Source organism: Oncorhynchus masou, chromosome 33 (genome assembly GCF_036934945.1).
Source record: "Oncorhynchus masou masou isolate Uvic2021 chromosome 33, UVic_Omas_1.1, whole genome shotgun sequence".
NCBI lineage: Eukaryota > Metazoa > Chordata > Actinopteri > Salmoniformes > Salmonidae > Oncorhynchus > Oncorhynchus masou.
Window position 1 is genome coordinate 175,353 of NC_088244.1, and position 26,863 is coordinate 202,215.

At 44.0% G+C, this 26,863-nt stretch overlaps 1 protein-coding gene and 2 non-coding genes across 3 annotated transcripts; all 3 read left to right on the forward strand.

Moving 5' to 3' along the window:
* The first annotated feature begins 11,904 nt into the window (after positions 1-11,904).
* Positions 11,905-11,978, forward strand: trnan-guu (transfer RNA asparagine (anticodon GUU)). The gene has a single exon. It is a non-coding gene; the product is annotated as a tRNA-Asn (tRNA).
* Positions 11,979-13,437: 1,459 nt separating this feature from the next.
* trnae-uuc (transfer RNA glutamic acid (anticodon UUC)) lies at positions 13,438-13,509 on the forward strand. Its single transcript has one exon. It is a non-coding gene; the product is annotated as a tRNA-Glu (tRNA).
* Positions 13,510-18,385: 4,876 nt separating this feature from the next.
* On the forward strand, positions 18,386-26,522 carry ccdc115 (coiled-coil domain containing 115). The gene is made up of 5 exons (XM_064956139.1): positions 18,386-18,740; positions 18,871-18,974; positions 20,915-21,015; positions 24,987-25,175; positions 26,129-26,522. The coding sequence occupies exons 1-5, from the start codon at positions 18,624-18,626 to the stop codon at positions 26,257-26,259; spliced, it is 642 nt and encodes a 213-aa protein (XP_064812211.1). The 5' UTR covers positions 18,386-18,623; the 3' UTR covers positions 26,260-26,522.
* Positions 26,523-26,863: the final 341 nt, after the last annotated feature.

A 26,863-nucleotide genomic window follows, 5' to 3' on the forward strand; every position in this document is an offset into this window, starting at 1 on the left:
AAATGTCAGAACTGGACAAGAACCTGACACCCTCAGCACACAGGGAGACAAACACCTACCTGGAGGTGACCGCATTCCCTCCACAATATGCCTCCCTAGACACCACTATGACAAAAACAGGTCACAACTCCTGTAGCTCTGTCGCATGCTGGGTCTGTACATAGTCAATGGTAAGCTTCAAGGGGACTCCTAGGGTAGGTACACCGATCTTAACCCATAGTCTGAGTGTTCAGTCAGCCCACTGACACCCCTATCAGACCACAGCAAAATCACAGTCTACTTGAACAGAGCAATACTCAACCATGAGGCATCAAAGCCAAATGAACAACACAATATCAAGAAATGCTTTAGACTGAAGGAAAGTAGTGTAGAAATCTACCAAAAAACAATTAGGCAACAACAAATTCAATCCCTTTGAGACAACTTCCTGGACAAAACGTTTCACTGTAATAGTGAAGTTTTAAACTTGGCAGTCGAAAGCCTGAATATTATTATTGTCCTTTCAGCTTCCCTATCAAATTTAAAAATGTCAAGCAGACAACCTAAGAAAATGTGTAACAATTACAAATTATTTGATGAAGAATGCAAAACCCTAAGTTGTTTGCGCGGTGTTGCAAAATAAATGTACACGTTATTCGACAATTTCATCCAAACTGCTTGTGCAGTGCAACGGCCGTCTGCGTAGCAGAATATAACTTGGTTCACATTTTTAAACGCTTGACTCGCTGCAACTCTCCCATCCTCTCATTGGTGTTTTAGGAGCATACTAATCCACGTGGTTGATTGAAAGATGAATGAAGTCCACACTCCAGTCCAGTTGGTGACGGTAATGCACCTAAAGTTAGTGGCTAACTGCCATATAAAATCCACAGAAGATGGAGAATAAACGAGGAGAGATTTATCAAAGAAAACTAAATAAAAACAAACTAGGTTCCCCCTTTTATCTGTGGATTCATTGTCGGAGGCTATCAACATTTAACATTTACATTTAAGTCATTTAGCAGACGCTCTTATCCAGAGCGACTTACAAATTGGTGAATTCACCTTCTGACATCCAGTGGAACAGCCACTTTACAATAGTGCATCTAAATCATTTAAGGGGGGGGGTGAGAAGGATTACTTATCCTATCCTAGGTATTCCTTGAAGAGGTGGGGTTTCAGGTGTCTCCGGAAGGTGGTGATTGACTCTGCTGTCCTGGCGTCGTGAGGGAGTTTGTTCCACCATTGGGGGGCCAGAGCAGCGAACAGTTTTGACTGGGCTGAGCGGGAACTGTACTTCCTCAGTGGTAGGGAGGCGAGCAGGCCAGAGGTGGATGAACGCAGTGCCCTTGTTTGGGTGTAGGGCCTGATCAGAGCCTGGAGGTACTGCGGTGCCGTTCCCCTCACAGCTCCGTAGGCAAGCACCATGGTCTTGTAGCGGATGCGAGCTTCAACTGGAAGCCAGTGGAGAGAGCGGAGGAGCGGGGTGACGTGAGAGAACTTGGGAAGGTTGAACACCAGACGGGCTGCGGCGTTCTGGATGAGTTGTAGGGGTTTAATGGCACAGGCAGGGAGCCCAGCCAACAGCGAGTTGCAGTAATCCAGACATCAAAACGTCCCGCCGGGGTCAGCCTACACAGCCTACACAAAACACAGACCTATGTATACCTGTCGCAAGACCCACTGGTTGATGTTTATTTATAAAACCCTCTTAGGCCTCACTCCCCCTTATCTGAGATATTTACTGCAGCACTTACCCTCCACATACAACACCGTTCTGCCAGTCACATTATGTTAAAGTCCCCAAAGCACACACATCCCTGGGTCACTCGTCTTTTCAGTTCGCTGCAGCTAGCGACTGGAACGAGCTGCAACAAACACTCAACCAGGACAGTTTTATCTCAGTCTCTTCATTCAAAGACTCAATCATGGACACTTACTGCTTTGCGTAATGTATTGTTGTCTCTACCTTCTTGCCCTTTGTGCTGTTGTCTGTGCCCAATAATGTTTGTTCCATGTTTTGTGCTGCCATGTTGTGTTGCTACCATGCTGTGTTATGTTGTGTTGCTATCAATCAATCAAATGTATTTAAATAGCCCTTCTTACATCAGCTGATGTCACAAAGTGCTGTATAGAAACACAGCCTAGAACCCCAAACAGCAAGCAATGCAGGTGTAGAAGCACGGTGGCTAGGAAAAACTCCCTAGAAAGGCCAAAATCTAGGAAGAAACCGAGGGAGGAACCAGGCTATGAGGGGTGGCCAGTCCTCTTCTGGCTGTGCCGGGTGGAGATTATAACAGAACATGACCAAGATGTTCAAAGATGACCAGCTGGGTCAAATAATAATAATCACAGTGGTTGTAGAGGGTGCAACAGGTCAGCACCTCAGGAGAAAATGTCAGTTGGCTTTTCATAGCCGATCATTCAGAGTATCTTTACCGCTCCTGCTGTCTCTAGAGAGTTGAAAACAGCAGGTCTGGGACAGGTAGCATGTCCGGTGAACAGATCAGGGTTCCATAGCTGCAGGCAGAACAGTTGAAACTGGAGCAGCAGCACGGCCAGGTGGACTGGGGACTGGGAAAGATGTAGAGAAAGAGAGGTAGAAAGAAAGGTAGAGGTACAGAGAGAGAGGTAGAGAGAGAGAGAAAGGTAGGGAGAGAGAGAGAGGTAAAGAGAGAGAGAGAGAGAGGAAGAGAGAGAGAGGGGTAGGGAGAAGGGTAGAGAGAGAGCGGCACCTGCCTGCAGGTGACAGCATTCCCTCCCACATATGCCCCCCTAGGCACAACTATGACAACATTACCAACAAGAACGGGTCACAACTCCTGCAGCTCTGCCGCACGCTGGGTATGTACATAGTCAATGGTAGGCGTTGAGGGGACTCCTATGGTAGGTACACCCATAGCTCATCTCTTGGCAGTAGTACTGTAGACTACTTTATCACTGACCTCAACCCAGAGTCTCTCAGAGCATTCACAGTCAGCCCACTGACACCCCCCACAGCAAAATCACAGTCTACTTGAACAGAGCAATACTCAATCATGAGGTATCAAAGCCAAAGGAACTGAGTAACATTAAGAAATGCTATAGATGGAAGGAATGCAGTTTGGAAACCTACCTAAAAACAATTAGGCAACAACAAATTAAATCCCTTTAGACAATTTCCTGGGTAAAACTTTCCACTGTAATAGTGAAGGTGTAAACTTGGCAGTAGAAAATCTTAACAGTATATTTGATCTCTCAGCTTCCCTATCAAATCTAAAACTCTCAAATAGAAAACCGAAGAAAATGAACAACAATGACAAATGGTTTGATGAAGACTGCAAAAATCTAAGAAAGAAATTGAGAAACCTGTCTAACCAAAAACATAGAGACCCGGAAAACCTGTGTCTACGCCTTCACTAATCACTAAAACAATACAGAAATACACTACGGAAAAAGAAGGAACAGCACGTCAGAAATCAGCTCAACGTAATTGAAGAATCCATAGACTCTAACCACTTCTGGGAAAATTGGAAAACAGTAAACAAACAACAACACAAATAATTATTTATCCAAAATGGAGATGTATGGGTAAACCACTTCTCCAATCTTTTTGGCTCAAAAACAAAGAATAAAGATCAAAAACATATACATGATCAAATACAAATCTTAGAATCAACTATTAAAGACTACCAGAACCCACTGGATTCTCCAATTACCTTGAATGAGTTACAGGACAAAATAAAAACCCTTCAACCCAAAAAGGCCTGTGGTGTTGATGGTATCCTTAATGAAATGATCAAATATACAGACAACAAATTCCAATTTGCTACACTAAAACTCTTTAACATCATCCTTAGCTCTGGCATCTTCCCCAATATTTGGAACCAAGGACTGATCACCCCAATCCACAAAAGTGGAGACAAATTTGACCCCAATTACTACCGTGGAATATGCGTCAACAGTAACCTTGGGAAAATCCTCTACATTATCATTAACAGCAGACTCGTACATTTCCTCAATGAAAACAATTGCATGAGCAAATGTCAAATTGGCTTTTTACCAAATTACCATACAACAGACCATGTATTCACCCTGCACACCCCAATTGACAACCAAACGAAACAAAGGCAAAGTTTTCTCATGCTTTGTTGATTTCAAAAATTTGGCATGAGGGTCTGCTGTACAAATTGATGGAAAGTGGTGTTGGGGGTAAAACATACGATATTATAAAATCCATGTACACAAACAACAAGTGTGCGGTTAAAATTGGCAAAAAACACACATTTCTTCACACAGGGTCGTGGGGTGAGACAGGGATGCAGCTTAAGCCCCACCCTCTTCAACATATATATCAACGAATTGGCGCGGGCACTAGAAAAGTCTGCAGCACCCGGCCTCACCCTACTAGAATCCGAAGTCAAATTTCTACTGTTTGCTGATGATCTGGTGCTTCTGTCACCAACCAAGGAGGGCCTACAGCAGCACCTAGATCTTCTGCACAGATTCTGTCAGACCTGGGCCCTGACAGTAAATCTCAGTAAGACCAAAATAATGGTGTTTCAAAAAAGGTCCAGTCGCCAGGACCACAAATACAAATTCCATCTAGACACTGTTGCCCTTGAACACACAAAAAACTATACATAACTCGGCCTAAACATCAGCGCCACAGGTAACTGCTGTGAACGATCTGAGAGACAAAGCAAGAAGGGCATTCTATGCCATCAAAAGGAACATAAATTTCAACATACCAATTAGGATTTGGCTAAAAATACTCAAATCAGTCATAGAGCCCATTGCCCTTTATAGTTGTGAGGTCTGGGGTCCGCTCACCAACCAAGTCTTCACAAAATGGGACAAACACCAAATTGAGACTCTGCATGCAGAATTCTGCAAAAATATCCTCCGTGTACAACGTAGAACACCAAATAATGCATGCAGAGCAGAATTAGGCCGATACCCGCTAATGATCAAAATCCAGAAAAGAGCTGTTAAATTCTACAACCACCTAAAAGGAAGCGATTCCCAAACCTTCCATAACAAAGCCATCACCTACAGAGAGATGAACCTGGAGCAGAGTCCCCTAAGCAACCTGGTCCTGGGGCTCTGTTCACAAACACAAACACACCCCACAGAGCCCCAGGACAGCAGCACAATTAGACCCAACCAAACCATGAGAAATCAAAAAGATAACTACTTGATACATTGGAAAGAATTAACAAAAAAACAGAGCAAACTATAATGCTATTTGGCCCTAAACAGAGAGTACAGAGTGGCAGAATATCTAACCACTGTGACTGACCCAAACTTAAGGAAAGCTTTGACTATGTACAGACTCAGTGAGCATAGCTTTGCTATTGAGAAAGGCTGCCGTAGGCAGACATGGCTCTCAAGAGAAGACAGGCCATGTGCTCACTGCCCACAAAATGAAGTGGAAACTGAGCTGCACTTCCTATCCTCCTGCCCAATGTATGACCATATTATAGAGACATATTTCCCTCAGATAACACAGATCCACAAAGAATTCGAAAACAAATTCAATTTTGATAAACTCCCATATCTACTGGGTGAAAGTCCAGTGTGCCATCACAGCAGCAAGATTTGTGACCTGTTGCCACAAGAAAAGGGCTACCAGTGAAGAACAAACACCATTGTAAATACAACCCATATTATATATTATGTATATTATCTACCTCACTTGCTTTGGCAATGTTAACACATGTTTCCCATGCCAATAAAGCCCCTTGAATTGAATTGAATTGAGAGGTAGAGGTAGAGAGCGAGAGAGAAAATACTTAAATTCACACAGGACACCGGATAAGACAGGAGAAATACTCCAAATATAACAGACTGACCCTAGCCCCCCGACACAAACTACTACAGCATAAATAGTGGAGGCTGAGACGGGAGGGGTCAGGAGACACTGTGGCCCCATCCGATGATACCCCCGGACAGGGTCAAACAGGCAGTATATAACCCCACCCACTTTGCCAAAGCACAGCCCCCACACCACCAGAGGGATATCTCCAACCACCAACTTACCACCCTGAGACAAGGCTGAGTATAGCCCACAAAGATCTCTGCCACGGCCCAACCCAAGGGGGGCGCCAACCCGGACAGGAAGAGCACATCAGTGACTCAACCCACTCAAGTGACGCACCCCTCCCAGCCCCTGTCATAGGGTTAGAGGCAAAGAATCCCAGTGGAGAGAGGGGAACCAGCCTGGCAAAGACAGCAAGGGCGGTTCGTTGCTCCAATGCCTTTCCGTTCACCTTCACACTCCTGGGCCAGACGACACTGAAGGACCTACTGAAGAGATGAGTCTTCAATAAAGACTTAAAGGTTGAGACTGAGTCTGACTCTCTCACATGGAGCCTTGAGGAACACCGAAATTTACAGTTGGCTTTGTCAGCAGACAAACCATCCACAGAGACAAGCTGATATCTTTCTGACAGAGAAGATCTAAACCAGGCCAGAACTTGTCCGTGTAGACCAATTTGGGTTTCCAATCTCTTCAAAGGAGTGTGGTGATCGATGGTATCAAAAGCAGCACGAAGGTCTCGGAACACGAGGACAGATGCAGAGCCTCGGTCTGACGCCATTATAAGGTCATTTACCACCTTCACAAGTGCAGTCTCAGTGCTACGATGGGGTCTAAAACCAGACTAAAGCATTTTGTATACATTGTTTGTCTTTAGGAAGGCAGTGAGTTGGTGTGCAACAGCTTTTTTTAAATTTTGAGAAGAATGGGAGATTCGATATAGGATGATAGTTTTTATATTTTTTGGGTCAAGGTTTGGCTTTTTCAAGAGGCTTTATTACTGCCACTTTTAGTGAGTTTGGTACACATCCGGTGGATAGGGAGCCATTTATAATGTTCAACATAGGAGGGCCAAGCACAGGAAGCAGCTCTTTCAGTAGTTTAGTTTGAATAGGGTTCAGTATACAGCTTGAAGGTATAGAGGCCATGACTATTTTCATCAATGTGTATATATTATTAAAAAACATGAGTGTCTCCCTAGGTCCTGACAGAGTTGTGCAGACTCAGGACAACTGAGCTTTGGAGGAATACGCATATTTAAAGAGGAGTCCGTAATTTGCTAATGATCATGATCTTTTACTCAAAAGAAATGTATGAATTAATCACGGCTGAAATGAAAGCCATCCTCTCTTGGGGAATGCTGCTTTTTAGTTAGCTTTGTGACAGTATCAAAAATACATTTTGGATTGTTCTTATTTTCTTCAATTAAGTTGGGAAAATGGGATGATCGAGCAGCAGTGAGGGCTCTTCGATACTGCACGGTACTGTCTTTCCAAGCTAGTCGGAAGACTTCCAGTTTGGTGTGGCGCCAATTCCGTTCCAATTTTCTGGAAACTTGCTTCAGAGCTCGGGTATTTTCTGTATACCAGGGAGCTAGTTTCTTGTGAGAAATGTTTTTAGTTTTTAGGGGTGCAACTGCATCTAGGGTTTTGCGCAAGGTTAAATTGAGTTCCTTGGTTAGATGGTTAACTGATGTTTGTACTCTGACGTCCTTGGGTAGGTGGAGGGAGTCTGGAAGGGCATCAAGGAATCTTTGGGGTTGTCTGAGAATTTATAGCATGACTTTTGATGTTCCTTGGTTGGGGACTGAGCAGATAATTTGTTGTGATTGCAAACTTAATAAAATGGTGGTCTGATAGGCCAGGATTATGAGGAAAAACATTAAGATCCACAACATTTATTCCACGGGACAAAACTAGGTCCAGAGTATGACTGTGGCAGTGAGTAGGTCCAGAGACAGAGAAAGCTTTCTGGGGTGGGTCTGTGGACTTTTCCATGTGAATATTCAAGGTCCTAAATGATATCTTAACCGCCATTGATAAGAAACTTTACTGTGCAACCATATTCATTGATCTGGCCAAGGCTTTCGACTCTGTCAATCACCACATCCTCATCGGCAGACTCGACAGCCTTGGTTTCTCAAATGATTGCCTCGCCTGGGTCACCAACTACTTCTCTAATAGAGTTCAGTGTGTCAAATCGGAGGGTCTGCTGTCCGGACCTCTGGCAGTCTCTATGGGGGTGCCACAGGGTTCAATTATTGGACCGACTCTCTTCTCTGATCAATGATGCCGCTCTTGCTGCAGGTGAGTCTCTGATCCACCTCTACGCAGACGACACCATTCTGTATACTTCTGGCCCTTCTTTGGACACTGTGTTAACAACCCTCCAGGCAAGCTTCAATGCCATACATCTCTCCTTCCGTGGCCTCCAATTGCTCTTAAATACAAGTAAAACTAAATGCATGCTCTTCAACCGATTACTGCCTGCACCTGCCCTCCTGTCCAACATCACTACTCTGGACTGCTCTGACTTAGAATACGTGGACAACTACAAATACCTAGGTGCCTGGTTAGACTGTAAACTCTCCTTCATACATCATACATCTCCAATCCAAAGTTAAATCTAGAATTGTCTTGCTATTTCGAAACAAAGCATCCTTCACTCATGCTGCCAAACATACCCTTGTAAAACTGACCATCCTACCAATCCTCGACTTCGGTGATGCCATTTACAAAATAGCCTCCAATACCCTACTCAACAAATTGGATGCAGTCTATCACAGTGCCATCTGTTTTGTCACCAAAGCCCCATATACTACCCACCATTGCAACCTGTACGCTCTCGTTGGCTGGCCCTCGCTTCATACTCGTCTCCAAACCCACTGGCTCCATGTCATCTACAAGACCCTGCTAGGTAAAGTCCCCCCTTATCTCAGCTAGCTGGTCACCATAGCATCACCCACCTGTAGCACGCGCTCCAGCAGGTATATCTCTCTGGTCACCCCCAAAACCAATTATTTCGTTGGCCGCCTCTCCTTCCAGTTCTCTGCTGCCAATGACTGGAACGAACTACAAAAATCTCTGAAACTGGAAACCCTTATCTCCCTCACTCACTTTAAGCACCAGCTGTCAGAGCAGCTCACAGATTACTGCACCTGTACATAGCCCACCTATAATTTAGCCCAAACAAATACCTCTTTCCCTACTGTATTTATTTTATTTATTTATTTATTTTGCTCCTTTGCACCCCATTATTTTTATTTCTACTTTGCACATTCTTCCACTGCAAATCTACCATTCCAGTGTTTTACTTGCTATATTGTATTTACTTTGCCACCATGGCCTTTTTTTTGCCTTTACCTCCCTAATTTCACCTCATTTGCTCACATCGTATATAGACTTGTTTCTACTGTATTATTGACTGTATGTTTGTTTTCCTCCATGTGTAACTCTGTGTTGTTGTATGTGTCGAACTGCTTTGCTTTATCTTGGCCAGGTTGCAATTATAAATGAGAACTTGTTCTCAACTTGCCTACCTGGTTAAATAAAGGTTAAAAAAAATTAAAATATTAAAGTGACCAAAAATTAGAATATTATCTGCTATGACTACAAGGTTCGATAGGAAATCAAGGAACTTAGTGAGGAACGCTGTATATGGCCCAGGAGGACTGTAAACAGTAGCTATAAAAAGTGAATGAGTAGGCTGCATAGATTTCATGACTAGTAGCTCGTCATGAAAATGTCAGTTTTTTTCTGGATTGAAATTTGCTATCATAAATGTTAGTCACACCTCCGCCTTTGCGGGATGCACGGGGTCACTAGTGTAACCAGGAGGAGAGGCCTCATTTAACACAGTAAATTCATCAGGCTTAAGCCATGTTTCAGTCACACCAATCAAGATTATAATCAGTGATTAGTTCATTGACTATAACTGCCTTTTAAGTGTGGGATCTAACATTAAGTAGCCCTATTTTGAGATGTGAGGTATCATGATCTATCAATAATGACAGGAATGGAGGAGGTCTTTATTCAAGTGAGATTGCTAGAGCGAACACCGCCATGTTCAGTTTTGCCCAACCTATTTCGAGGCACAGCCACGGTCTCAATGGGGATAGCTGAGCTGACTACAATGACTGTGCTAGTGGCAGACTCCACTAAGCTGGCAGGCTGGCGAACAGCCTGCTGCCTGGCCTGCACCCTATCTCATTGTGGAGCTAGAGGAGTTAGAGCCCTGTCTATGTTGGTAGATAAGATGAGTGCACCCCTACAGCTAGGATGGAGTCCGTCACTCCTCAACAGGCCAGGCTTGGTCCTGTTTGTGGGTGAGTCCCAGAAAGAGCGCCAATTATCTACAAATTCTATCTTTTGGGAGGGGCAGAAAACAGTTTTCAACCAGCGATAGAGTTGTGAAACTGCCAGAGACAAATACTCGATGCCGACACATCTTTCTAGCTGAATTACAAGCTGAAGCTATGTTGCGCTTGGTGACCTCTGACTGTTTCATCCTAACATCGTTGGTGCCGACGTGGATAACAATATCTCTACACTCGCCAGTTTTAGCTTTAGCCAGCACCATCTTCAGATTAGCCTTAACGTCAGTAGCCCTACCCCCTGGTAAACAGTGTATGATTGCTGGATGATTTGTTTTAAGTCTAATACTGCGGGTAATGGAGTCGCCAATGACTAGAGTTTTCAATTTGTCAGAGCTAATGGTGGGAGGCTTCGGCGTCTCAGACCCCGTAACGGGAGGAGTAGAGACCAGAGAAGGCTCGGCTTAATGGGGAAAACCGGTTGAGCATTCCTACAGCATTTCCCTCCAGAAGCCATGAGAAAGTTGTCCGGCTGCGGGGACTGTGCGAGGGGATTTATACTAACGTTACTATCTGTACTTACTGGTGGCACAGACACTGTTTCATCCTTTCCTACACTGAAATGACCCTTGCCCAACGATTGCGTCTGAAGCTGGGCTTGCAGCCCAGCTATCCTCCCCGTAAGGCGATCGTTCTCCAGTATATTCTGAGTACATTGACTGCAATTAGAAGGCATCATGTTAATGTTACTTCTTTGCTTCGGCTGTTGGAGGTCCTGACGAAAAAAGTTGAGCGAGGGGAAAAACTAAAAACTAACTAACTAAAAATTATAAACTGTATTTGAAATGTAAAAACCGTAAAGTTGTCAGTTTGCGAAGTAAGGTCAGCAACAAACCGCAAACCGAAACTGTGTGCTACCATGCTGTGTTGTTGCCATACAATGTTGTTGTCTTAGGTCTTCTCTTTATGTAGTGTTGTGTTGTCTCTCTTGTCATAATGTGTTTTGTCCTATATTTTTATTTTATTATATTTATTTTGAATCCCAGCCCCCATCACTGCAGGAGGCTTTTTGGTAGGCCGTCTATGTAAATAAGAATGTATTCTCAACTGACTTGCCTAATTAAATAAAGGTTAAATAAAATGAATCAATAAAAATATGAAGTAGTTCTGAAATCCCAGATGCAAAAATGAATGGGTAAAACATGATTGGAAGAATTCCCGGGTTTTATGGGTATATGACAAGTCCACTGTGCCGGAATATCGGGATTCTCACTGAAATAAATTGCCAACACTTCAGGGTGCAATCAAGAAGCAATTCCGGTGCAAGCAACAGAAATTACTTGCAAGTTGCAGCGGGCGCACTTAGCCGTTCTACGAGTGGTCTGAGGCAATCGGTAAAAAAAAAAACAAGCGTTTTCAAGTACAACTTTACTAACGACGGTTTTGTGAAACAGCTCGGAGATTTAACGATGCTCCTAAGAAGATTCTAACCAATGAATAAGCATGAAGATGCTTTTGTGAAACCGGGCGCTGGTTCCTCTGTTTCTTTTCTAGGGAGTTTTTCCAAGCCATGAATCAAGATCTCAATTTGGATATCATGGCAAGGTAAAACATGAAGCCGGCTAAACTGCAAAAAAAATGTTTCTTCTTCCCAGATAAGTTGTTCGTGAAACATTTTGTAGTCTCCAGAGTTGCAGTAGCATTATTCAGCCACTGAATTTCGCTATCGGCCTGTCTAACATTAAGAGTAACATAAGAACCATACCCTCCCGTCATTACATTCATAGGCTTCCCTGTGTAAGAAAATACTCAGGTCTCTGTGGCGCAATTGGTTAGCGCGTTAGACTGTTAATCTAAAGGTTGGTGGTTCGAGCCCACCCAGGGACGGTAGTCTTTTTTACATTTTGAGCCTGACTGTGCTACAATAATATTAAAATCCACATTTAGGAAAATAGTCCAACATGTTCCAGTACTAGATCAATGTGACGCTATATACAAGGAGTACCAGTACCAGATCAATGTACAGAGGTATGAGGTATTTGAGGTATATATGTACATGAAGGCAGGGTAAGGTGACTAGTCATCAGGATAGATAATACGAGTAAAATAAAGAACAGAGTAGCAGCAGCATATGATGAGTGTAAAAGTGAGTGTGTGTGTTGTGTCAGTATGTGTGTATGTGTTGTGTCGGTATGCGTGTGTGTTTTGTGTCGGTATGTGTGTGTGTGTGTGTGTGTTGTGTCGGTATGCGTGTGTGTGTATATATCGTGTATGGGCCTGGTGTGGGTATGTCACTAGTGTGTGTGAGTGTGTATATGGTGTGTATACAATGAGTATATGAAACATTAGGAACACCTTGCTAATATTGAGTTTCACCCCCTTTTCCCTCAGAACATCCTCAATTCATTGCGACATGGAGTACAAGGTGTCGAAAGTGTTCCACAGGGATGCTGGCCCATGTTAACGCCGATCCTTCCCACAGTTGTGTCCAGTTGGCTGGATGTCCTTTGTGGTGGGCCATTCTTGATGCACAGGAAATTGTTGAGTGTGAAAAACCCAGCAGCGTTGCAGTTCTTGACACAAACTGGTGCGCCTGGCATCTACTACCATACCCCGTTCAAAGGCACTTAAATCTTCTGTCTTGTCCATTCACCCTCTGAATGGCACACATACACAATCCATGTCTCAATTGTCTCAAGGCTTAAAAATAATTCTTTAACCTGTCTCATCAACACTGATTGAAGTGGATTTAACAGGAGACATCAATAAGGGATCATAGCTTTCACCTGGATTCACCTGGCCAGTGGAAGGAGCAGGTGTTCAGTATATACAGTGGAAGCTCAATATCAAGTCTCATAGCAAATGGTCTGTATACTTATGTAAATAAGGTATTTATGTTTTCTATGGGGTATTTTGTGTAGATTGCTGAATATTTGTATTTATTTAATCCATGCTACCTGATAAAATAATGATTATTTAACAACTAAGGGGGGCCCCGATAACATTTGTTTTTCTTCTCTCCAAAATCAGTTTTATATTTTCCCAAATTATATTTCCTCAGTTTATTTTTCCTGGTTTTAGAGTATTACTGTTGTTTTCAATAAAATACAGTTGTTCATATAGAAACAATGAAATGGGATGTTCAAATCAAACTGTGTTGGTCACATACACATATTTAGCATATAGCACATAACATATAAATATTAGGATGAGCAATGTCGGCGTGGCATTGACTAAATACAGTATATACATATGAGATGAGTAAACCGAGCTCAACATAATTATCATGGTGTTAGCAAGCTACAAGAACCCCACATAAATGCTTATATAATACTGTTGCTATCAGTCCCATATGGTCTAGCGGTTAGGATTCCTGGTTTTCACCCAGGCGGCCCGGGTTCGACTCCCGGTATGGGAACATCATTTTCTTCCATCAATCTATTGTTTTCGCACTGTGATGTTAAGAATTGTCCATTTCCATTCAGCAAAACCATATAAAAAAATCGAATTGGTTAGCCATCATCAGCTAACGTGGGTCACCGTGATTTACCGTACTCCTAGCAGCAGAATATTATCATGGACTTTCTAAACCAAGAGAAAGGAACGCTTTCGAAAAATACCATTCAGACCGGGTTTGGGATTTGAGAAGTCAATGGCCGTTTTCGAGAGGATCAAAACCACAATGTATCATGGGTAAATTGTGATGACTGAATGATCGACAAATAGTAATCAGTCGTTATTTCAAATTGTATTTGTCGCATACGCTGAATAAAACAGGTTTAGGTCTTACCGTGAAATGCTTATTTACAAGCACTTAACCAACAATGCAGTTCAAAAATTTTTTTTTACTAAATACACTAAATAAAATAAGTTAAAAAATAAAATAAAAAGTAACACAATAAAATAACGAGACTAGTCAATGGGGTACAGGTTAGTCGAGGTCATTTGTACATACATGTAGGTTGGGTTAACGTGACTGCACAGATAATAAAGAGCGAGTAGCAGCAGTGTACAAACAAAGGGAGGGCCAATGTTAATAGTCTGGGTGGATATTTGATTAATTGTTCTGCAGGCTTATTGATATTTTTTTTTTTACCTTTATTTAACTAGGCAAGTCAGTTAAGATTTTTTTTATTTTTTTACAATGACAGCCTACCCCAGCCAAACTGGCTGTGATTGTGTCACCCAATCACAGCCAGTTGTGACGCAGCCTGGAATGGAACCAGGGTCTGTAGTGACGCCTCTGCACCACTCAGGAGCCCCTTATGGCTTGGGGGTAGAAGCTGTTAAGGAACCTTTTGGACCTAGGCGTGGTGTTCCAGTGCCACTTGCAATGCTGTAGCAGAGAGAACAGTCTATGACTTGGGTGACTGGAGTCTTTGACAATTTTTTGAGCCTTCCTCTGACACACCTTGTATATAGGTCCTGGATGGCAGGAAGCTTGGCCCCAGTGATTTTATTTATTTAACTAGGCAAGTCAGTTAAGAACAAATTCTAGGAACAGTGGGTTAACTGCCTTGTTCAGGGGCACAACAAACGATTTTTACCTTGTCAGCTTGGGGATTTTATCTTGCCACCTTTCCCTTACTCGTCCAACGCTCTAACCACTAGGCTACTTGCCACCCCTACAGATGGTAGTGCGTACTGTAGCGCCTTACGGTCAGATGCCGAGCAGTTGACATACCAGGCTGTGATGCAACCGATCAGGATGATCTCAATGGTACAGCTGTAGAACCTTTTGAGGATCTGGGGACCCATGCCAAATCTTATCAGTCTCCTGAGAAGGGAAAGGTGTTGTCGTGTCCTCTTCACGACTGTCTTGCTGTGTTTGGACTATGATAGTTCATTGGTGATGTGGACACCAAGGAACTTGAAACTCTCGACCCGCTCCACTACATCCCCGTCGATGTTAATGGGGGCCTGTTCGGCCCTCCTTTTCCTGTAGTTCACGATCAGCTCCTTTGTCTTGCTCACATTGAGGGAGAGGCTGTTGTCCTGATACCACATAGCCAGGTCTCTGATCTCCTCTCTATAGGCTGTCTCATTGTTGTCAGTGATCAGGCTGTTGTTTCGTCAGCAAACTTATTGATGGTGTTGGAGTCGTGCTTGGCCGTGCAGTCATGAGTGAACAGGGAGTGCAGGAGGGGACTGAGCTTTCACCCCTGAGGGGCCCCAGTGTTGAGGATCTGCCACCTGGGGATGGTCCATCAGGAAGTCCAGGATCCAGTTGCAGAGGGAGGTTTTTAGTCCCAGGGTCCTTAGCTTAGAGATAAGCTTTGTGGGCACTATGGTTTTGAACGCTATTTATGATACAAGGTTTGGTTTTGATGGTCTCGAATAAAGCTAATGAGAGAAGTGAAAAAGGTTTCCTTAGTTCTTAACCTTTCTTGAAATCTAAATGCACAATCTAGATTCAAGCCAATGTCTTAAGTAGTTAAACATGTTATTACACCAGCCTTGTGAAAGCTATATACACTGAGTATACATTGTAAATGTCAATCCAGGACACTCCTATTAGTATGATAAACATTGGCAGTAGAATGGCACGTACTGAAGAGTTCAGTGACTTTCAATGTGGCACACTCATAGGATGCCACCTTTCCAACAAGTTTGTTCATAAAATGTCTGCCCCACTAGAGCCTGCCAACTGTTATTGTGAAATGGAAACTTCTAGAAGCAACAACGGCTCAGCTGTGAAGTGGTAGGCCACACAAGCTCACAGAATTGTGATCTCCAAGTTCTGAAGCATGTAGCACGTAAAATCGTCTATCTTCGTTTGGCGGATGCCAGGAGAACGCTACCTGCCCCAATACATTGTGCCAACTCTACAGTTAGGTGGAGGAAGAATAATGGTCTGGGCTGTTTCTATGGTTCAGGCCCCTTAGTTCAAGTGAAGGGAAATCTTCACATTTCAGCATACAATGGCATTCTAGACGAATCTGTGCTACCAACTTTGTGGTGACAGTTTGGGGAAGGCCCTTTCCTTTTTCAGATTGGCAATGCCCCCGTGCACAAAGCGAGGTCCATACAGAAATGGGTTGTCGACACCGGTGTGGGAAGAACTTGACTGGCCTGCACAGAGTCCTGACCTCAACCCCATCGAACACGTTTGGTATGAATTGGAACGCAGACTGCGAGCCAGGCCTAATCGGACAATACCAGTGTCCGACCTCACTAATGCTCTTGTGGCTGAATCGAAGCAAGTCCCCGTAGCAATGTTCCAACATCTAGTGGAAAACCTTCCCAGAAGAGTGGAGGCTGTTTAGAACAGCTAAGGGGGAACCAACTCCATGTTAATGCCCATGATTTTGGAATGAGATGTTAGAAGAGCAGGTGTCCACATACACTACATTACCAACAGTATGTTACGATTCGTATGGTATGTATTAATTTGTGGACGTACATCATCCATTTCATATACTTACAATTCGCATGATATTTTACAAAGTTATCTAGGTGGCTAACACTAATGTTAGCTAGGTTACTAGCATTAGCTAGGCTAGGGGTGAAGGTTAGGAGTTAGGTGAAACGACTTGCCTAGTTAAATAAAGGTTAAATAAAAATTAAAGGAGTTAGGTTAAATGGTTAAGGTAAGCTAACATGGTAAGTAGTTGCAAAGTAGATAAAAGTAGTAATGAGCTAAAGTTGTCCTTGATGAGAATTGAACACACAACTGTCAGGTTGCTAGACGTTCGCATTATACAACTACCCATCCACCCGACCAACAAGCCTACTTTAGATTTTTGCCGTAAGTAATCTTCTGTCTGATATAATACCAACGTAACATATACCAATTTGAGTGATCCGGATTTACCAAACGTAACATATACCAATTTGAGTGATCCAGATTTACCAAACGTAACATATCACACCAATTTGAGTGAGCCAGATTTACATTTACTATGTTACGTCAAGTCTATGAGACCAGGCTGTTATATCGAAGGATTGCTTTTGGTTTGTCAGCTTGCACATGCACAGTTCGGTTTGAGACTACCATTAGACCTCATTATGTGTTTCTAAGCAAGACTTTAGCTTGCCAACCTCGCCATGACATCGCTTACAAGTTTGCGGACTAAACTCCACCTTCTTCGGTGAAGGATGGTTCTGATGAACTTTACCAATAGAGCCCCACGTTGGAGGTGTTCTGTTATAACACCCATAAAACCAAACGGACAAACCGGGAAATGTTTCTCCACCATTTATTTTTCCCGTAAGGGAATTTAGAAACACTTAAAATAAGGGCTATTTTTTGTGTAGGTTTACCCTGGAGTGACGTTTTGATAATCGTGTAAATCTCTCTCGGGCAAGGTGAAATATCAATATTTTCTGCTCTATTTACTCCAAGATTCTAAAATGCTAATCAGCATTAGAGTAGACATCATAAAAGACTACAAATCTCTGCAAGCTCTTGAACATCATATCTAGCTGACACCTTTGTTAACAGGTATTGTGTCAATTTAAAACTTGCACAAGACAGTTCACAGAATTGCAGAGACCAGGTTTGTGGAATCGAGCTCGACCTCATCAATTCGCCCAAGGTCAATACTTAAAAAAAAAAAATGTATTATGAAACTCCGACTTTGTACCTATGTTTGTCCTCTGTAGTCGGTTGCCTTTCTTTGTTTGCTGAATCCATACTTTTTCATTGAACATTGAATACAACCACCGACTGTTTCCTTGTTGAGATTCAATTGTCACATACATATTTGCGCTGAGTTGCCATCTTAGAGCAAGAGCAAACTGTTGGTGGTTGTATTTGATTAACGATTGTTAAAAAAGTATGGGTTTAAATCATTAAAACAAATATTTATATGTTTTCGGCTCCACAACGTTGGTGAAGTCCGAGAGGAAGAGAGGCCCAAGTCAGCAGAAAATCTGTCTCATACTCAGGCTGTATCACAACCGGCCGTGATTGGGAGTCTGTTAGGGCAGCGCACAATTGGCCCAGTGTCGTCCGAGTTTGGCCGGTGTAGGACGTCATTGTAAATAAGAATGTGTTTTTAACTGACTTGCCTTGTTAAATAAAGGTTCAATTAAAATATTATAATAATTTACAAAAGTATCCAGACACTTTGCGATGAGACTCGAAATTGAGCTCAGGTGCATCCTGTTTCCATTGATCGTCCTTGAGATGTTTCTACAAATAAAATAAAAAAGGTTAAACACATATATGTATATGTGTGTGGATATATATTTAACATTTTGAATGGGTTATCCACATTGCAATGTTTTGAAATGCGGGCTTTTATTTTGAAGGATTATTCAATGCCGCACAGACGTGACGTCATCATTTGTGGAGCGATCCCCTCACATGACCAGAAGACGGAAGTGGCATTTGAAACTTCGTAAACAATCGCTCTCTGACTGTCTCTTTCAAACAAACCGTGATACAAACGAAAATTAAAAAAAGAAAAGAAAACCACAATTTAATCGTGTTTTATCAAGATCTAAGTTGGGATAGTCACCGCGATCTCTGCTAGTCGAACTGTGAGACGGTAGGAGAGAGCGAGAGAGAAACGGAGACAGAGAGAGATGGGTCTGTCGGAGAAAGAAGAGTGTGTCTTGTTGGATCAAAAGCTGCTTGTCTTTATGGACCAACTGGAGCTGCTGGAGGAGAAACGAGAGAGACTCAACTCTCTAATAGAACAGGTATAGGATGGAAATTACATGATGTATCAAGGGCCAGACTGTCTTTGATGTCTTGATCAGAGGCTTTATATTGTGTGTGTGTGTGTGTGTGTGTGTGTGTGTGTGTGTGTGTGTGTGTGTGTTTTTACAGGGATGGTTCTCTATGTCCAAAGCAAGGTATTCGATGGGCAACAAGCAGGTGTCTGCTCTGCAGTATGGGAGTGAGATGGAACCTCTGGTCCGAGTGCACACCAGGTACGAAGGAGATGTGCTTAGCCAAAGACTGTATTAACCTTATAAACCATCTATAACCAGGGATGCAAACAGGTCACCTTTCAGCGAAATTAGCCGTTTGGATCTGATGAGAAACGTTTGGGGGTGGGATTTGGATCACTAATGGCTGTAAGCGAACGAGTGATCAGCGTTTGGAGCAATACTCTGCTGTATCCAAGGCTCAGCCAATATACTGGCTGCTGTATCCAAGGCTCAGCCAATATACCGGCTGCTGTATCCAAGGCTCAGCCAATATACCGGCTGCTGTATCCAAGGCTCAGCCAATATACCGGCTGCTGTATCCAAGGCTCAGCCAATATACCGGCTGCTGTATCCAAGGCTCAGCCAATATACCGGCTGCTGTATCCAAGGCTCAGCCAATATACCGGCTGCTGTATCCAAGGCTCAGCCAATATACCGGCTGCTGTATCCAAGGCTCAGCCAATATACCGGCTGCTGTATCCAAGGCTCAGCCAATATACCGGCTGCTGTATCCAAGGCTCAGCCAATATACCGGCTGCTGTATCCAAGGCTCAGCCAATATACCGGCTGCTGTATCCAAGGCTCAGCCAATATACCGGCTGCTGTATCCAAGGCTCAGCCAATATACCGGCTGCTGTATCCAAGGCTCAGCCAATATACCGGCTGCTGTATCCAAGGCTCAGCCAATATACCGGCTGCTGTATCCAAGGCTCAGCCAATATACCGGCTGCTGTATCCAAGGCTCAGCCAATATACCGGCTGCTGTATCCAAGGCTCAGCCAATATACTGGCTGCTGTATCCAAGGCTCAGCCAATATACTGGCTGCTGTATCCAAGGCTCAGCCAATATACTGGCTGCTTTATCCAAGGCTCAGCCAATATACTGGCTGCTTTATCCAAGGCTCAGCCAATATACTGGCTGCTGTATCCAAGGCTCAGCCAATATACTGGCTGCTGTATCCAAGGCTCAGCCAATATACTGGCTGCTGTATCCAAGGCTCAGCCAATATACTGGCTGCTGTATCCAAGGCTCAGCCAGTTATTCACATAACAACAGAATGCAGCACTCGACTGAAGAGAGAAGAGAACCAATTTTCTAGTGACAGACTCAGCGCTCTGGAAAGACAGCAGCCGTTTGCAAAGGCAGTTTGCCTGTTACAGCAGCACGTCCCTGAACGATAACAAAGAGGTAGGTGAGAAGCCAGATCACGAACGGGGTGAGAAGGTGATGAAGCTGTCAGAGCAGCTTACAGATCACTGCACCTGTACATATCCCATCTGTAAACAGCCCATCTGTCTACCTACCTCATCCCCATACTGGTATCTATCTATTTATTTATTCATTTTGCTCCTTTTCACCCCAGTATCTCTACCTGCACATTCATCTTCTGCCGATCTACCATTCCAGTGTTTAATTGCTATGTTGTAATTACTTCGCCACCATGGCCTATTTATTTCCTTAACCTACCTCATTTGCACTCACTGTATATAGACGTTTTGTTTTCTTTTGTTCTGTATTATTGACTGTGTTTTGTTTATTCCATGTGTAACTCTGTTGTTGTATGTGTCGAATTGCTACACTTTATCTTGGCCAGGTCGCAGTTGCAAATTAGAACTTGTTCTCAACTAGCCTACCTGGTTAAATAAAGGTGAAATGAATAAAATAAATAAATATTCTTTGTTGTTTAATTATTTGAAACCTGCATTAACCCCTAGCAGGGATTTTTCGCATTGCAAAACAAAAGTGTCACCTTTTTGGGCTCTCACCAGTTTGCATCCCTGACTATAACTTAGCGACATCGATTCCATACAACTTTATTTAGGCTGTCAGTTCTCACCATTCAATGAACTCAAACTTCCAAGGCATGTCTGTTTATCAACTCTGTGTAATGTGTGGTAGAGGGTATATCTGGGATAATAATGACGTCAGTGTGTCGTAGGACTCTGGAGAGTGGTGAGGCCGAGTTCCAGACAAAGAGAAGGACGCTGAAGTCTCCTGAAGAGAGACAGGTGGAGGACATTGGACCTAAAGACAAGGAGGGTAATGGAGCTCCACTGACTAGTGCATTCGTTAAGAATTCAGACCTTCCAACAGACCCTTTACTCAGTGCTTTGTTGAAGCACCTTTGGCAGCGATTACAGCCTCAAGGCAAATCAAATTTTATTTGTCACATGCGCCGAATACAACAAGTGTAGACCTTACCATGAAATGCTTACTTACAAGCCCTTAACCAACAGTGCAGTTCAAGAAAAGTTAAGAAAATATTAACCAAATTAAATAAAGTAAAAAATTATTGAAAGTAACACAACAAAATAACAATAACGAGACTATATACAGGGTTACCGGTACCAAGTCAATGGGTGTGGGGGGGGGGGGGATACCGGTTAGTCGAGGTAATTTATACATGTAGGTAGGGGTGAAGTGACTATCCATAGATAATAAACAGCCAGTAGCAGCAGTGTACAAAACCAATGGAGGGGGGTGTCAATGTAAATAGTCCGGTGGCCATTTGATTAATTGTTCAGCAGTCTTATGGCTTGGGGGTAGAAGCTGTTAAGGAGCCTTTGGTCCTAGACTTGACTCTCTGGTACCTCTTGCCGTGCTGTAGCATAAAAAACAGTCTATGACTTGGGTGACTGGAGTCTCTGACAATTTTTTGGGCTTTCTTCTGACACTGCCTATTATAGAGGTCCTGGATGTCAGGAAGCTTGGCCCAAGCTGGGCCATTCGCACTACCCTCTCTAGCGCCTTACGGTCAGAGGCCGAGCATTTGCCATATCAGGCGGTGATGCAACCAGTCAGGATGATCTCCATGGTGCAGCTGTAGAACGATTTGAGGATCTGGGGACCCATGCCAAATCTTTTCAGTCTCCTGAGAAGGGAAAGGTGTTGTCGTGTCCTCTTCACGACTGTCTTGGTGTGTTTGGACCATGATAGTTCTTGGTGATGTGGACACCAAGGAACTTGAAACTCTCGACCCGCTCCACTACAGCCCTGTCAATGTTAATGGGGGCCTGTTCGGCCCGCCTTTACCTGTAGTCCACGATCAGCTCCTTTGTCTTGCTCATATGCTTGAAACATGTAGGTATTACAGGCTCAGTCAGGGAGAGGATGAAAATGTCAGTGAAGACACTTGCCAGTGGCTCCGCGCATGCTTTGAGTACACGTCCTGGTAGTCCATCAGGCTCCGTGGCTTTGTGAATTTTGTTGGCTACTGAGAGTGTTATCACACAGTCGTCCAGAACAGCTGGTGCTCTCATGCATGCTTCAGTGTTGCTTGCCTCGAAGCGAGCATAAAGGGCATTTAGCTCTGTTACGGGGGAATGGAAATGCTTTTGTTTAGTCTGGATCATGTTGTTGTATGTTTTAATTATGTAATGTATTGATTGTTGCTGCTGCCTTTGCCAGATCACCCTTGAAAGGCCCAGCATGTCCCCAGGCACTCTCATTTGTTGACTTCTGTAACTGAAAAAGCCTTGGTTTCATGCATGTTAACATCAGATGTCTCCTCACTAAGTTTGTTTTACTCACTGCTTTAGCACACTCCACCAACCCTGATGGCCACCAAAAAGTCTGAGATTTCCATCCCCAACTACAACATTTTCCATCAAGATAGAACTGCCAAATTTGCAGAGATAGCAAGCAAATTTCTGTCATACTTTCCAGGTCTATGCCCAAACAGTTCGAGCTTCTAATTTTAAAAATTAATCTCTCCAGAAATGTCTCTCACTGTTGCTGCCTGTTATTGGCCGCCTGTTATTGACCCCTCTCAGCTCCCAGCTCTGCCCTGGACACCATATTTGAAATGATTTCACCCCATCTATCTTCAGAGTTTGTTCTGCCAGGTGACCTAGACTGGGATGTGCTTAACACCCCGGCCATCCTACAATCTAAGCTAGATGCCCTCAACCTCACACAAATGATCAAGGAACCCACCAGGTACAACCCTAAATCCGTAAATATGGGCACCCTCATAGATATCATCCTGACCAACTTGCCCTCCAAATACACCTCTGCTGTTTTCAATCAGGTTCTCAGCGATCACTGCCTCATTGCCTACATCCGCTATGGGTCTGCAGTCAAACGACCACCCTTAATCACTGTCAAATGCTCCCTAAAACACTTCTGCGAGCAGGCCTTTCTAACCGACCTGGCCCGGGTATCCTGGAAGGATATTGACCTGATTCCGTCAGTTGAGGATGCCTTGTCGTTCTTTAAAAGTAATTTCCTCACCATCTTAAATAAGCGTGATTGCAGATGTTCTGAAAGAGCTGCAAAACCTGGACCCGTACAAATCAGCTGGGCTAGACAATCTAGACCCTCTCTTTCTAAAATTATCTTCCGCCATTGTTGCAACCCCTATTACTAGTCTGTTCAACTTCTCTTCTGTGTTGTCCGATATCCCTAAAAATTAGATTGCTTCCGCAGTCATCCCCCTCTTCAAAGGGGGTGACACTCTAGACCCAAACTGTTATAAACCTCTATCCATCCTGCCCTGCCTTTCTAAGGTCGAAAGCCAAGCCAAATAAACAGATCACTGACCATTTCGAATCCCACCGTACCTTCTCTGCTGTGCAATCTGGTTTCCGAGCTGGTCATGGGTGCACCTCAGCCACGCTCAAGGTCCTAAACGATATCATAACCGCCATCGATAAAAGACAGTACTGTTCAGCCGTCTTCATCAAACTGGCCAAGGCTTTCGACTCTGTCAATCACCGTATCCTGATCGGCAGACTCAACAGCCTTGGTTTCTCAAATGACTGCCTCACCTGGTTCACCAACTACTTCTCAGACATAGTTCAGTGTGTAAAATCGGAGGGTCTTTTGTCCGGACCTCTGGCTGTTTCTATGGGGGTACCACAGGGTTCAATTCTCGGGCCGACTATTTTCTCTATATATATCAACGATTTCGCTCTTGCGAAATGATTCCCTGATCTGACTGCTCTTAAACACTAGTAAAACCAAATGCATGATTTTCAACCGTTCGCTGCCTGCACCCGCATCACTACTCTGGACGGTTCTGACTTAGAATATGTGGACAACTACAAATACCTAGGTGTCTGGCTAGACTGCAAACTCTCCTTCCAGACTCATATTAAACATCTCCAATCCAAAATTAAATCTAGAATCGGCTTCCTATTTCGCAACAAAGCGTCCTTCACTCACGCCGCCAAACACACCCCCGTAAAACTGACTATACTACCGATCCTCGAATTCGGCAATGTAATTTACAAAATATCTTCCAATACTCTACTCAGCAAACTGGATGCAGTCTATCACAGTGCCATCCATTTTGTTACCAAAGCACCTTATACCACCCACCACTGGGAACTGTATGCTCTTGTCGGCTGGCCCTCGCTATATATTCGTCGCCAGACCCACTGGCTCCAGGTCATCTACAAGTCTATGCTAGGTAAAGCTCCGCCTTACCTCAACTCACTGGTCACGATAACAACACCCACCTGTAGCACATACTCCAGCAGGTATATCTCACTGATCATCCCCAAAACCAACTCCTCTTTTGGCCTCCTTTGCTTCCAGTTCTCTGCTGCCAATGATTATATTTCCCTCACTAACTTTAAACATCAGCTATCTGAGCAGCTATCCGATCGCTGCAGCTGTACATAGCCCATCTGTAAATAGCACATCCAATCTACCTATCTCATCCCCATATTGTTTTTATCTACTTTTCTGCTCTTTTGCTCACCAGTATTTCTACTTGCACATCATCATCTGCTCATCTATCATTCCAGTGTTAATTTGCTAATCTGTAATTACTTCACTACTATTGCCTATTTATTGCTTAACCTCACGCTATTTGCACACACTGTATATAGACTATTTTTTTCTATTGTGTTATTGACTGTACACTTGTTTATTCCATGTGTAACTCTGTGTTGTTGTTTGGGTTTGGGTCCTTTTGAGACTGGGTCTCAAAGGGCTTTTCCTGGTTAAATAAAGGTAAAAAAATTAAGTCCCCTCATCTGACTGTATGTTTGTTGGATCTACAGGTGTGAGGAGAAGAGTGAAGACGCAGGAGGTCCCAGAGATAGACCAGAGTGACAACAAGCATCCGTGGACAGAGACTGAGCCGGCTCCCTCCTCCAAACCTGAACCCAACCCCCAGCAGGACCCACTGAAGTGGTTTGGAATCCTGGTGCCTCAGACCCTGAAACAGGCCCAGGCCTCATTCAAACAGGGTAGGCTGTCTGATAGGATGGATGAAACAAGTTAGGGTCTGTCTAGTAGGATGGATGAAACAAGTTGGGGTCTGTCTCGTAGGATGGATGAAACAAGTTGGGGTCTGTCTCGTAGGATGGATGAAACAAGTTAGGGTCTGTCTCGTAGGATGGATGAAACAAGTTAGGGTCTGTCTCGTAGGATGGATGAAACAAGTTAGGGTCTGTCTCGTAGGATGGATGAAACAAGTTAGGGTCTGTCTCGTAGGATGGATGAAACAAGTTAGGGTCTGTCTCGTAGGATGGATGAAACAAGTTAGGGTCTGTCTCGTAGGATGGATGAAACAAGTTGGGGTCTGTCTAGTAGGATGGATGAAACAAGTTAGGGTCTGTCTCGTAGGATGGATGAAACAAGTTAGGGTCTGTCTCGTAGGATGGATGAAACAAGTTGGGGTCTGTCTGGTAGGATGGTTGCCTTCCGTCTTCCAGCATGTACCAGTATGGATGAAACATTTATTTTCCCTTCTCTTCTTTTCCCCCCTTCCACCTCCTCCCTTCTACCCTCCTCCCCCATCCAACCCCTCCCTTCTCCCCTCCTCCTCCTCTCCCTTCCCCTTTCTCCCACCCTTCTCCCCCTCTCCCTTGTACCCTCTACCCCCCCTCTCCCTTGTCCCCTCCTCACCCCTCTCCCTCTGTCCCCTCCTCACCCCTCTCCCTCTGTCCCCTCCTCACCCCTCTCCCTCTGTCCCCTCCTCACCCCTCTCCCTCTGTCCCCTCCTCACCCCTCTCCCTCTGTCCCCTCCTCACCCCTCTCCCTTGTCACCTCCTCATCCCTCTCCCTTGTCCCCTTCTCACCCCTCTCTCCCTTGTCCCCTCCTCACCCCTCTCTCCCTTGTCCCCTCCTCACCCCTCTCTCCCTTGTCCCCTCCTCTCCCCTCTCTCCCTTGTCCCCTCCTCTCCCCTCTCCCCTGTAGTGGTAGAGTTGTCAGTGGAGGTGGCTACTCTCCAGTCTGCAGTCCTGACCACCAGACAACAGTTGCAGATGAAACAGAAGAGCAGCAGCCAGACCCCGGACCTGACTGACCTGACTGACAGACTGACCTGACTGACAGATGAACCAGACGGACAGAAGGACCAGACGGAAGGACCAGATGGACAGACGAACCAGGCTGACCAGACGGACCAAACTGACCAGACTGACCTGACTGACCAGATCATGGTTTAGCGTACACAGCCACTCTCTCCCACATAGTATAGTAGTACTTCTGTCTAGAGCCCTTTATACAAAGGCTGAGGGGGCTGCAGCAACCCTGATAAATAAATACAAAATATACAAATAATAAAATATACATTGTTTTTTTATCACAATTTGTGAACTTTATTACGCCTCTATTAGCGGAGAGAAATACTCAAGATATACCCCTGCTACCTATACGTACATGTAGGTAGCAGGGGTAAAGATATGTTGAGGTAGATATGTAGCTAATAGGGGTAAAGATATGTTGAGGTAGATATGTAGCTAATAGGGGTTAAGATATGTTGAGGTAGATATGTACATGTAGCTAATAGGGGTAAAGATATGTTGAGGTCGATATGTAGCTAATAGGGGTAAAGATATGTTGAGGTAGATATGTAGCTAATAGGGGTTAAGATATGTTGAGGTAGATATGTAGCTAATAGGGGTAAAGATATGTTGAGGTCGATATGTA

Excerpts from the sequence above, each read along its gene's own strand:
- ccdc115 (XM_064956139.1), top strand. The coding sequence starts at position 18,624 with ATGGGTCTGTCGGAGAAAGAAGAGTGTGTCTTGTTGGATCAAAAGCTG. Across the intron at positions 18,741-18,870 it reads TCAACTCTCTAATAGAACAG|GGATGGTTCTCTATGTCCAA; the intron begins GTATAGGATGGA and ends GTGTTTTTACAG. Across the intron at positions 21,016-24,986 it reads TGGACCTAAAGACAAGGAGG|GTGTGAGGAGAAGAGTGAAG; the intron begins GTAATGGAGCTC and ends TTGGATCTACAG.